Consider the following 12,685-nt stretch of genomic DNA (forward strand, 5'->3'; position numbering starts at 1 on the left):
CAGGCAGGAATGAATTCTACTCAGGAAGAAAAAAAAAAAAAATAATCACTCTTATTTTCATTATTTCCAGATGTATTTTATGTCATCACATGGGAAAGAAAAATAAGAAAGAAATTATTGCTGATAAAACCTTCACTGTTCTTTAAAATTTTATCAAGCACTTATCAGAATTTCCTACTAATACAAAGTTGCTTGAAAGTTTACGAAGACAAAATGAAAAGAAAAAATAATTGGTTAATTACCACTCCAGCCCAATAAAATACTCACCCTAATGGATGCTTTATTACAAAACACCTTGTTTATAGCCAGCCATGTTGGAAGATCCAGCATGTTCTGGAGTACCTCTTGATCCAACTCTAAATTGGTCAGCTGACCTTCCCCCTTTAACGTGCTCAGGTTGATCTTGTCAGGTGACAGATTTTTGGTGAACCTAAAAACAAACACCCCTTAAGTAAATAAGTATAAAGCAATCAAAGTTATCTTGCATATCAGTGGCAATTTAACTTAAAGCAATGGTCCAGGGGTGAAAAAATCTTTGATAAATTTCACCCAGGAAAGAAATGGTATGATGTAATTGATTTGTCCCTCTAATTTTTTCATCTCATTAGCTCAATTTATAAATGCATAAACAAAAATATATTGTGAGATATCTTATAATTTTTGTGTCACCCAGAATAACAAATGATCCTTGACTCAAACTATTGAACTATTTATTTTAAACTATATAAAGTAGAATTGAATCTATTTCACTCTTTAATTTTTTGAAAGGAGAAAAAATCCAAAACCCCTAAAATTACTGTCGTAAACAGTACCTTTCTATATTTAGTTAAAATCTTGCAATAAAACAGTTTTATTTACAATATTAATTTGATTTAGTCATAGAATTTAAAGACCAATTACAAATACATATACAACAGCATGAGGTATATAGAATATTGGATGAAAACTTGAAAGCTCAACATGATATCCATGTGGTAAAAAGTGTAACTAATTAAAAGCGTATCTATAAATTACTTTATATTTCAAATGCACTAGGATTTGATGATACAATGAAACAATCTGATAATGTGACTCTGTCAAATGGTTCACATCCTTGAGAGACAGCATGACAGAGCCCATGGGTACCCTGCCTTCAAACCAACAGCTGTAGCATTGTATCTACCATAAGCTATGAACAGGCTATACTTTGCCACACTTTCAATCTGCCATGAAAAAATTGTTTCTGCTCATGAATTGAGTCTAGTTTTACAAGACCAGGGAGTAGAAAATACTGCTGTTGGCAGCATGCTTTGTGACTTTTCCCACCAAAATCTCCTGGTGCTGCTATTCTCCAGGCAGAGAGCAAAGGGCCTTGTCTGTCCTCAATGATGGAACATCACTCTGCAGCAATGCCCCAGGAGGTGCAATTCCAGCATTTCCTTTCCATTCAAGAGACCAGCTTCTAACTGAACTACAAGGTCCTCATTAAGTCTGATTCTGGAGGAGATGTGGAAGAAGATGAAGAAGGTCAAGCAAGCTTTATTTTCCTCTTAACAGTTTCCAAATACAACTTGAAACAGAGAAGGCATTTTTTGAGTCCAACTCCCGGACTCCATTCTGGGATGGTTAGCTTTGAAAATGCATTTACGTAGCCTGACAAAATACAAGTAGTATGTATTTGCAAATAATACTAGACATGTTTCTTATGACAGAAGTACTGCAGTTGTTACTGTATTGCTTACATTCATAAAGTATCCACAGGCAATGAGATGTAATCTGTGAATAATATAGTTTCATAATTTCAGTACTAAAAATATATTGAGATAAAGGTATTGATAAATGTATTCTCCTTGGTAACTAATGTACTTCTAAATGGTGTGTTTAGAAACATTATGAGGGGAATAAAGGACTTGAATTATTTTGCTTTCTGGTTACCCTTTTTTCTTGCTTTCAACAAGAAAGAATAATGACAAGAGCTAAATAACCTTCCTCATTAAAACAACCTATTAGTAACAGCAAAATATAAAATTTCCTATCTCAGAAACCATCGCAAAGTCTCATCTGACTCAGGTAGCACAAAATTCCTAGAAGATAAAAAGCAGCCATTGAGTGTTTTCAGTCACCTGGTAATACCTCTCAGTCTTGACTTTCTACGTAAGGGTCAACATAAGAATTACAAACTGGTGTCATTTAAAGTCACATTTACACAGCAAATGCAAAATCATTCTGCCATTACACACACACAAGTCTCCTGAGACGCATGTTCTGTGAAAGAAGTCCCCCTCAGAGTTCCCTGTAGTTCAGCCACACCAGAAATGCCTCTCAGATTGGAGACAGATCTAAGCATTATCCTGGATCACAGCTGCAGACACATCAGAGGAAACACACAGGACCTACAAAAAGAGGTTTTCAAATTTCAGAGTAAGAAAGATACCAAAATACCAATCAGGGGGAGAATGGCAACAGCAAAGCCATTTTTGAGTTACTTTCTATATCCTTCCAACAAACAAAATAGAAGCCAGTTTCTCTCAACATGGAGCAGAAGGACAGAGAAAAAAATACAAGGACCATCACTTTTTCTACATACATTTTTTTTAAATTCTTCATTCAGAAGAGACAGACATAAGAGGATTGCCTGTTAGGACTGTACTCTTCATGTCAAAAGTCATGGAAGGAAACTCCCAACAGGTGAGCAGTGAGAAGATATTCTTCACATAATTGTTTTCACAGATTGAATTTCAGTTTTACAAACTACATTTTCTTTCTCAAAACATATCTGAGGTTTGAATTACTGTGTGATAGTATAGCTTTCAATACAGCTTTAATATTGAATTTCATAAGTAGAATAATGCTGTAAAATATTTACAGTTTAAATGCAAGAACCCAGAAATATGAATTTGTCAATATCACAAGCTGCCTGACATAGCTCCTTTGGGTACATCTACACACCTAAGCAGGTACAGATAAATGGTTCAACTTCAATTTACAAAGTACAGACTCAGAGTTTTGTGAAAAACATAAAAGACTGCACAGTAACAGTGCAGCATTAAGAATCAAAGAGGAGTAAGTTACAATCAATGTATTTTGTCAGGACACAACAGTTCTTTCAGTTCTCTCCCTCTAAATAACTCAAAACCTACATAAAAGATGCATTTATTTCCTTGCCTAAACTATTTATTTTCTAAAGGTTTGTTTGTAACACCACAGGCTTGGAGCTCCACCATTCTGGCAGAGAAGATGGCCAAGAAGTTGAAAACAGAAACAAAAAACCCCCCAAAACAGGTAGAGAAGATGGGAAAACACTCTTCTGAAGCCACAAGCTTATGGTTTGCATAGGGAAGCCCACAAACCACATGAAGCTTAGGGCAGTGCTCCCCAAAGGTTTGGAGTGAATACCAGGTGCCTTGTCAAGTTTGACAACAGAAATTCCAACCTCTGGATTTAGTAGAGAAATAACAGAAGCCTGGATCACATTTGGACACAGATTCTCAGACGTTTGGCACATCTCCTGAATATACAACTGCTTTCCCCAGCTCTACCATGCCTTCCCTGCTTTTTAAATAAAATTTCCTCAGCAATATGAGTCTAGATGTATGCTCTAATCATGATAAATTATTAAATCACAGTATGTACCACAAGTTTTGCTTATCTCCTTGTTATGAACTCAAACTGCTTAAACAACAGGCTTTGAAAAAGGGAAGCATGACCTGCTAAGCACTGGTAACTGGATCAATAATAGAACAGCAGAAATGGAACATGAAGATAACTGGGGTTTTTTTACTGTTTCACCTGGCTGAACCATGTTATTTGACCACTAAGGAATATTAAACCATTTCTGAAACAAGAAAAATGGTCTTTTACAAGTGAGTTTCTCAGGAAGATGTTTCCTTCCTATGACTCTAAGTAACAGAATGAAGGAAGTCTACTACTATTCAGCTCACTATACCACTTCAAACTTGAGGATTTCAAGAATGGAAGAGGAATAGAACTAACTCTCTGTCAAATTTCCCACAGGAAAAAAAATATTGGGATCACCAGTGTATACTGTTACAGCTGAGTTCCTCTCATCCAACACAACACCACAAATCATAGCTGATTTTAAGTAACTGGCTTGATCAAGTACACCCCTCACTATCTGTGACACCCAGCTGGCACCCTCTTACACCCTCCAACATCAGCTTGTACATGAGAAAGGTATCACCCCTTTACCCATCGGTATTGTGGCTACTCCACACAAATTCCTACACGCTTTATCCAATCTCACCATGAACATTTGCACAATTGTCTGATATGGATTTGGTGTCTGAGTGCAAGATGGAGAACCCTCCATGGCCTGTTGGATTTCCAGCATGGAGAGGATCTGCATCACCTCCTGCAAAGCACTTTGTGAAGGTGCTCATCGCCCAACCCCTTGGAACAGGACAGGGCATTTCCTTGTTTACACCCCCAGCTGGACCTACTGCTCTTGGGCTGGCCATGAGTTATAGCACACTGGACAGATCCAAAATAGCACCTACAACCCTACAGCTTCAGGTGGGACTTTTCATGCTACTATATAGGACCTCAAGCACCTAACAGTTATCAGGCTTTTTGACCTATCATAGTCTAAGAACTAATCTTCCTTTCCAGGGAGATCACTAATTAGGACCCTGGCTCAACAAGAAACCCCTATTTGTGTAACAAATCTGGTGCAGTGTCACACCACCTCCTGATCCATCCCATTGTAGGAGCCCTGAATAATACATCTGCTTTGCTGACACTTTTCAAATAATTGCTTCCATTTCATTACAACACAGAAGGACTTCAGCACAGACTCCCACTCCACGTGACTTCCTAAAGACGTCTTAGAACACTGCTACTCACTTCAAGACCCGTTCCACACTTTCTCAAATACTGACATCCCCACCAAGTACGTAATGCCTCCCCTAGTTAATTCTGTAATAACACATATAGGACGTTATTTTCTTTCCATTTAGAAAAGCTGTATTGCTTGCTTTTTGGGTACAGGCAGAACTGAGACAGCTGCTGTCATCAGTGGTTATTATCTAATTATGTGTCATGAAGCAGATCTGCAGAGACACAACCAAGCACTGCGCATAAATGAGGAGCTTGCACTGCACAAATGATAATCATGTCGCAAGTAAAACATTGCTCAAGCAATTCACCTTTCATTTATGATAAACCCTCACACAGATCAATATTAAGCTTTTCCATTCCATGAGTCTTTTCACATCAAGCAGAGAAATGGCCAATATGATCAACCCAAAAGAAATTTATTCAAACATGACAATCCTATACATCATGCCTTAATGATATAGTGAGTACAAGATAATATAGAAGCCTGAATATATCAAACAATATGTGGCAATACATACACAAATTCCCCATTGCAGGCAGCAAAAAAACTACCTTAATTTGCTTATACTTGACAACTATTAAATATACTTAAACTATTAAAAAACCCCCAAACTTAAACTATTAAAAAATACCACTTAAAATAAAATATTCTGTACCTAATGCAAAAAAAAGCCATTTGATGAAAAATAACTTCAGAAATTTAAAATCATGAAATAATGATACAGTGTAAAAGCATAACAATACCTGCTTTTTGGAAATGGTATCATTTATTTATATGACATTAGCAGGTATCTTTTTTGATGGTAACTGATCAGATCTCACAACAAAGTAAGATATTTTTGATAAGATACTAACTATAAGAACTCTTAATGTAAAATAAATAAATAAAATCAGTCACTTTCTTCTGTAAACTAGTTCAAGAGCTGTCTGATCCTTCAAGTATATCAAATACAGAGCTAATACACAATAATTAATGAAAAAGAATTAAGTAGATGCAAATAATAAACAGAAAATGTCATATAGCCTAAAGATATTGGGAAATACCCAGATTATATTTAGAAAATACACATCAAGGTATGTTTATAATGGGATTTCTGATTTAGTTCACAACCTCAAATTTAGTTTAGGACTTACAAAAATCCCAAAGAATCCAAAACATACAGCTGCATACAAACAATTATTTTTTGCATGATTTTAAATTACAAAAAGAAACAGGAGTGGAAACTCAAGTAATATTTTACAGAGCTCACTTCACTCCTAAATTTATATAAATACATACCACCTCTTACATTTACTCTACAAAGGTGGGAGAGGGGAAGTTACCTGAGGGCAAGGTATTCAGACATAAGGCCCCTATTCCTGGTGAAAGCAAGTGGTCAGTTGCCACGGCTTCAGAGAAGCTTCTGGTACTCATTTTGGTAGTAAGGATATTCACAGCAAATCAATCTCCACCAGAGCCAGCTGGGATCGCTGTAGGGAACGGGACACAGGGGACACACAAGGGATCAAGTTCAAAGGGAAAAAGGAGTGATACAATAATGTAAGAGAGTTTTAGCTGAAGACAACTGCAGTTACAACAGTTTGTTACACATCATGACACTACAGAATTCAAAAGGAAACAGGCCTGTGTAAAACACTAGATTCCTGTAAGAGTAACCCTTGCTGTCTGATACTACAGTACCGGAGCCCTGTTTAAATGAACAGCTTATGAATAAAATTTTAATCATGCAGAAAAGATCGATACAATGTAGCCAAGTCATTTCAGGGACACCCAGTAAGTACATTTGGAAGATGAGGAAGAAGATAGCCCAAAGATGCAGCATAAGAGGGTTTTATTTTTAAATGGGAGACAATTTTTCCGTTTTGTTTTGCTTAGCCTGAGATTTCTCATATTATTTGTTCCTACTTACAGTGTCTCAACCTCAGCTATTCAAAATTCACACTAAAGAAACCTGATTCTAGAGATGTAGGGGAATGGGACTTCTAGATTTGTTTTTGTGTTTGCAGTGGTGCTACAAAGACCTGCACACATCTGACAATCTGATTTTGCAGGCTATGAAATTTTAGTACAATCAGCTCTTCAAAAAAAAGCTCTCTGCTAACTGTTTCACTTCAAAGAGATACTTCAGGTTAAATATAATTAATTCCTACACTTTCACCTTTTGGTTGCAACAAAATGCAAACATTTGGACAGTGACCTTGGTAGGCAGTTCGTTGGGATATCAGAACAGAACTTAAGAGACTTATCACTAAAGTGACTTACAGATACCTAGTTACAAATTATTCTTCTTCTCAAGTCTCCAGACCCCAATAATGGAAGAAACCACGACATGAAAACTATTTCAGAAGTCTGCAACCACGTAACTTTCAGATTCCTGGGTGGCTGGATCCAAGTGTTACTTCCTCGGGAGTCAGAAGGAGCAAGTGTCTCTGAGGTAAAAAACCCAAAACTCTGGTGTTTTCAAGCTAAATGGTAAAGATGCATGGCAGAGCTGCCACCAAATCTGTGCTGGGGACATTCTTCTTCCAGCAAGGCTCGTACATCCATCCAGGGGAGGCTGGAAGAACTAAAAAGCACAGCCTAGCTGGAACTCCTTCCTCTCCTGTGTTTCCTTACCAAAAAAGAAGACAATGAAGAGACCTGAACCTTGGTTAGCACCAGCTCCACAAAGGTGTACTCCTACAGGAGTTACTGGATTGAGAAACTTGGGTTGTTGTGCAAGTGGCCAAACCCAAGATACTCTTGATACAACTGAGTAATTACTTGTTAGCGATTATTCTGATGATTCACAAAAATCCTGTGAAGTAAATCACTTTGCATAAGCTTTTATAATTCCATTAATGTCTCATCAGAAATTATCTGATCTCCTTTGTCCAATCTTCTTGTAGAAAAAAAGAAAAAATATACCAAAACACTTATAAAACCACCTCTCATTCTTGAAGTTATTTAGTACCAACATTTATTCTGCTTCAGTATTAAAAAAAACCACCTCAAAACACTAAGGCTTTGACAGGAGAAATAACAAATTTAAAAAAAATGCAACTGTGGGCTAGTTTTGATTCTTACATACTCCATAATCACTTGACCTTAAAGGACAATTTTATTCATTACAGGTTTTATTTAAATACCTGTTTTCCCCAGGGAATACTTCATACTACTGCGTCAGGTACTTGAACAGAGCAATCTTCAAGATAATTTTCACTGTGAAACTTACTCATATTCTGAGAACTCTAAAGAAAATGATCACATACAACTCAAATGGTGCTGATTAATTCCTCTTGATTGTGCAAATGTAGTAGTTTTTATTATGTATGCACAAGAGTTGTCTGACTTCAACAAAGCTTCAGCAGAGCTTTAATTGTACAATGTCTGTAGAATTAGCATTTAGATTTATAATACATTTGCAAAAATAACGTAAAACAAACCGAAATGCTCAAGTCAAATTCTGTGAGTTTACTTTATTAATCCAAATCTTACTGAAAGCTTAAGAGATCTTTCTGAGACATAACACAAGATTTAATATCAAATCTTAATAAAGGTAACGATTTAGAATTTTTCCAGAAAATGCATTATTGCTAATTTATCTCCAAAATACATGTATAATTTCATAAAGCACCACAGCAATTTCAGTTTGAATTCTGGAAGATGTTCTGTTACATAGTATTAAAATGCAATATGATGCATGAAGCTACTAACAAAAACAGAAGAGAGTCAAATTTTTTTATTTCTGTTTTAAAAAGCATTTATTGATTCTTACATGCTCATCAGAACATTACTAAGATGTTCACACAGAAGAAATTGTTGGCACGAAGTCTCCACTTAAATACTACAAGTATTGATTTTTAAACATAAGGGAATTTAGGAAATACAGGATTACAGTGAAATTTTAAATTGCTCTTTCTCCTTCTTGTCTGCTGTCTAAAGCAGTTCTGTTTTACTACTTGTAGTTTTTAGGCTTATTCTTTCCCTAGGTGCAGCATTTAAGACAGACATAATGCTAACACCTTCTGCAAGCATTCAGATACAACACAGACTCATTCAGAATAAGAGAAATTATTATGTCTACATTGTGTTCTGCAATTTTCTCACATACTACACAAGCTAATGAAGTCAGTCACCTAGAATACACTCTGAAAAATTAGTACAAGCAAAGAGAGAAGCAGAAAAACACACACTTTGTGTTCTTGGGCTGGCTAAAGGAATTGGATAACTTTCACAAAACTAAAGTGACACAGAAGTAGAATACACAAAACTGAAAATAAGCAAAAATCTACTTATTTTGCTACTAGCAGAATTTTCAAAGTTCATCCAAACAATTTTGGTCATTTACTTTCAGGAAGGAAATGGCCCATTCTAGCCCAATAAAGGTGTTACTGCTTTACCTAAAATACATCAGATCCCTTGGGAGGACAACATTCCTCACCCATCAGGCATGTCTGACTGGCTTGAAACCAGGTCAATATGCAGGGTAAATACTTTGGTAGGATGCATATCAGTTGCACCAGATGATGTAGGATACCACTGTTTATATCAGTACCAGCTGATTCCTGATATTCATACAATTAGGATGTTATTCTTTGTACAACTATTCTCCATATGAGCTTTAGAATGACTTCCTAATTATGAGATGAAAACAATTGTCACAAAACTCACTGCAATTTTCCTCTACTGAAATCTTAGTATGTTCACATCTATTGATTCAGATAAGCAAAAGCAAAGGTCTAAGTTCATGCAGAACATTAACTAATGACACAACTGAAAACAATTTCTGCCATACCAAACACTTCATAACCTCTGTTTTCTTTGTGGAAAACATTGAGTAAGATGCAAACTGGAACTTTTTAAGTTGAACTACATGTTATCATTAATAAACTTAAGAGTTAATATTAATTGAGGTGAAGACTGTCATATTCAGTGTGGCTACTTATCAGACCAGCAAAGTTTATAAGTTTGCTTTCATGCTTCTTACACAAATAAACAAAACTGTTTTTCACAGAAAGGCATGGATCATGCAAATACACAGAAGACTCAGACTGCTTATTAACTAGGAAGGGAATTTCAATGAGACTGGTATCCAAAACTAAAAAACACCTGAAAACACCCTTATACAAGTCTGAGTTAGTAATACCTGATCTCTGTGTGCATCTCCCATCCAAAAACCCTGAAACCCCTGCCATGGAGATGATCCCCTCAAAAACAGAGACAGTATTACAGTAACCCCACAGTGAACTTGCACAGGGCAATCTAGATTCCTACTGGAAATCTTTAACAACATTGTTTCATACACGTGTCCACCAAGTCTGAGAAAAAAAGAAGGAATTCTGAAGGATATCTGCAATCATCACAGCAGAGCACTGAACAGAACATTTTGCAATAAAAAGGTGCTGTTCAACAAGAATTCTCTCACCCACTGAAAATACATAACAAATGAAGATCCAACACAAGTTCCAATTCAATGAGGAAGATCTTTACAGTACAAGTGAGTGATCCCAACACTACAGAGAAGACTTCTCCTAGGGATGGAGTATCTTTCCTACCTTTGTAAAGGATGATGCTGTTATCCAGACACTTGTTTTCATTTTAGGGCACATATGAAACCAAGACACTCCATCAACTGCATTCAGTAAAACCTCACCGAACACAAAATGGAGATGTCACAATTTCAAGCCTCAAAATGGCAAATTCATCTCTTCAGTTTGGTTGATAGATTTAGTTTTATACCAAGCACCACATAATGTGAAGAACAACAAAAACAGATGTAGTTTGTTCCTAGCCCTTCCCTCCTCATTTTCTATCACAGCCTTGGGAAAGAACAATGCATGTTGAAGATACAGAACATTTTTTAAAAATTTAAAAGACTGAAAAAGCAAAAATCTCATCACCACAACCTGACATGAGATAAAGACCTGTTACAAGCTGAATAAAATAAGCTTTATTACTTTCACTGCTCTTAAGCTGTAACATAGCAACAAAAACCCCTTTATAAAGGTAAAAAGTAATTTGGATATCAAAACCATTCCAAAATGCAGTTTGGGTCGTCATCTTATTCTCAGACTTTGAAGACTCATACCTACGAAACATTTTCACTGTCTAACAAATGTAGAATGATGAGGGCTCCTTCTACACCAGTGCCCATTATCAGTTCATCTAATAAAAGCACTGTGAACTGCTAAATGGAAACTGCATTGCTCAATGACACAATGCTTCCATATTTGCAAATACAGTACCTAGATAGGAAAAAGAGTAAAAATATGATTAACAGATATTGCAGTGATCTTCACGGCAAACATTACCAAATCAATGATGATTTGGGGAGCTGGACAAGATTTAAAGATCCCTTCCAACCTCAACTGTTCTGTGGTTTGTGGCAAAAAAATCAAAGCACTTCTCTGTAACTCAAGGTACAAATTCATCTTTGTTCAAACATGAAGGGAAATAAAATATTAAAAAATGAAAATAAATCAAGATAAGAGGGTAATTCTTTCCACTACATATGTACCTCTTCCAATAAATTTTAGTCCTGCCACTAAAGCCAGCTTAGTTGAAGCAGGTAGCAGTTGCAAGAATCTGTGCAAGCTGCAGAACAGCAACTATTATAGTAAGAGTAAAAAGTGAAAGCGTCCTTTGGCACGCTCTCTATTACAGGAAATTCCTTATGTATTTTACTCCTTAGTCACACTCTCACAAAACTCATTAATGAAAATCCTGAATGAATACTGTGAAAAACGCCAATCACTTGTTTTTAAAATTTTTAAAAGTTTAATAGTAATAAAATGATTAGGACAATACGAGACAATAAAAACAAAGAGTTACGGACGTCCGGGTACCTTTTTCTGAGCATCATGAGCCCGAAAAAGGACCCCGGATGTCCGTAACTCTTTGTTTTTATTGTCTCATATTGTCCAACTATTTTATTACTATTAAACTTTTAAAAATTTTAAAAACAAGTGATTGGTGTTTTTCACAAATACTTTTATATTTTTTGCAGAAAAATCAAGGTCCTGAAGTTTAAACTCATGTCACTGGAATTCTGCTTTCCTGAGTAATGAGCTTCTGAAACCACTGAAACACCTGTTCTGCAGGAAGTAAAGGTATTATCTAAACATGTAATGAAGAACACCCATAACAAGGGGCTTAATAATACTGTCTACAGTTTAGGCATCAAAAACACTCTTTGAATAGTATGGATTATGAGCATCAAGTTCAACTTGCAAGCCACATACCACTGGATATATCCCATAAGCTTTCCAGAAGTGATAAAATCTGTCATAATCATTTTACAGAGCCTTGCTGAGTAAACATTATCACAACAGACAAGAGAGGAATCACAAACATGACAAAGTACTTATTTCTAATCTATTCAGATGCTCATTTGAAAAACTGGACAACAACCGAGGCATCTTACTCATGCCTAGTTCCCAGATACATTTTAGAGTCAACCTGTAGCACAGAGACTAGAGCTCACTTCTCTTCCCGTACGGCTTGCTACATACATATCCCTACAGGAAACAATCTGCTAAATCCAGCTATTCCAAGCACACTGCTGATTAGAAACCTGACTCAAGGCTGATGACATCTTCTCCTTGCATTTCCATTCACACGGTGCTCTGTCATTTTCATGCGAAGAGATTTCTTTGTCAGCATTCCCTGCTACATAACTCATGAGTAGGGCAGAGCAGAAAAATTATTCTACTACTGCTCCATACATCGCATTTGGCAGATAGATATCAAAGGATTTGGAATGAGAATTATGTTCTCCATACGCATCAACAACAGATTAGTCAAATGACAATCTGTCACTTCATTTTGTTTGATTTTCTCTATAAACACTTTTCAGATATACTACAC

The 12,685-nt window shown here is 36.2% G+C and overlaps 1 protein-coding gene across 2 annotated transcripts in view; it reads right to left on the bottom strand.

Moving 5' to 3' along the window:
* BLTP3B (bridge-like lipid transfer protein family member 3B) overlaps positions 1 to 12,685 on the bottom strand; it is a 48,046-nt gene that overhangs the window by 34,265 nt on the left and 1,096 nt on the right. The window contains exons 2-3 of one of the 2 annotated variants that reach the window (XM_054273835.1): positions 6,160 to 6,306; positions 268 to 430 (exon numbers count right to left, since the gene is read on the bottom strand). In XM_054273835.1, the coding sequence (XP_054129810.1) occupies positions 268 to 430; positions 6,160 to 6,182 (186 nt within the window). In that variant the 5' untranslated portion in view covers positions 6,183 to 6,306. The remainder of the gene's footprint in view (positions 1 to 267; positions 431 to 6,159; positions 6,307 to 12,685) is intronic. The other variant, XM_054273826.1, reaches the window with a different exon arrangement.

Source organism: Melozone crissalis, unplaced genomic scaffold, assembly GCF_028551555.1.
Source record: "Melozone crissalis strain CALT ecotype California unplaced genomic scaffold, PUWL_Pcris_2 ptg000004l_1, whole genome shotgun sequence".
Lineage (NCBI taxonomy): Eukaryota > Metazoa > Chordata > Aves > Passeriformes > Passerellidae > Melozone > Melozone crissalis.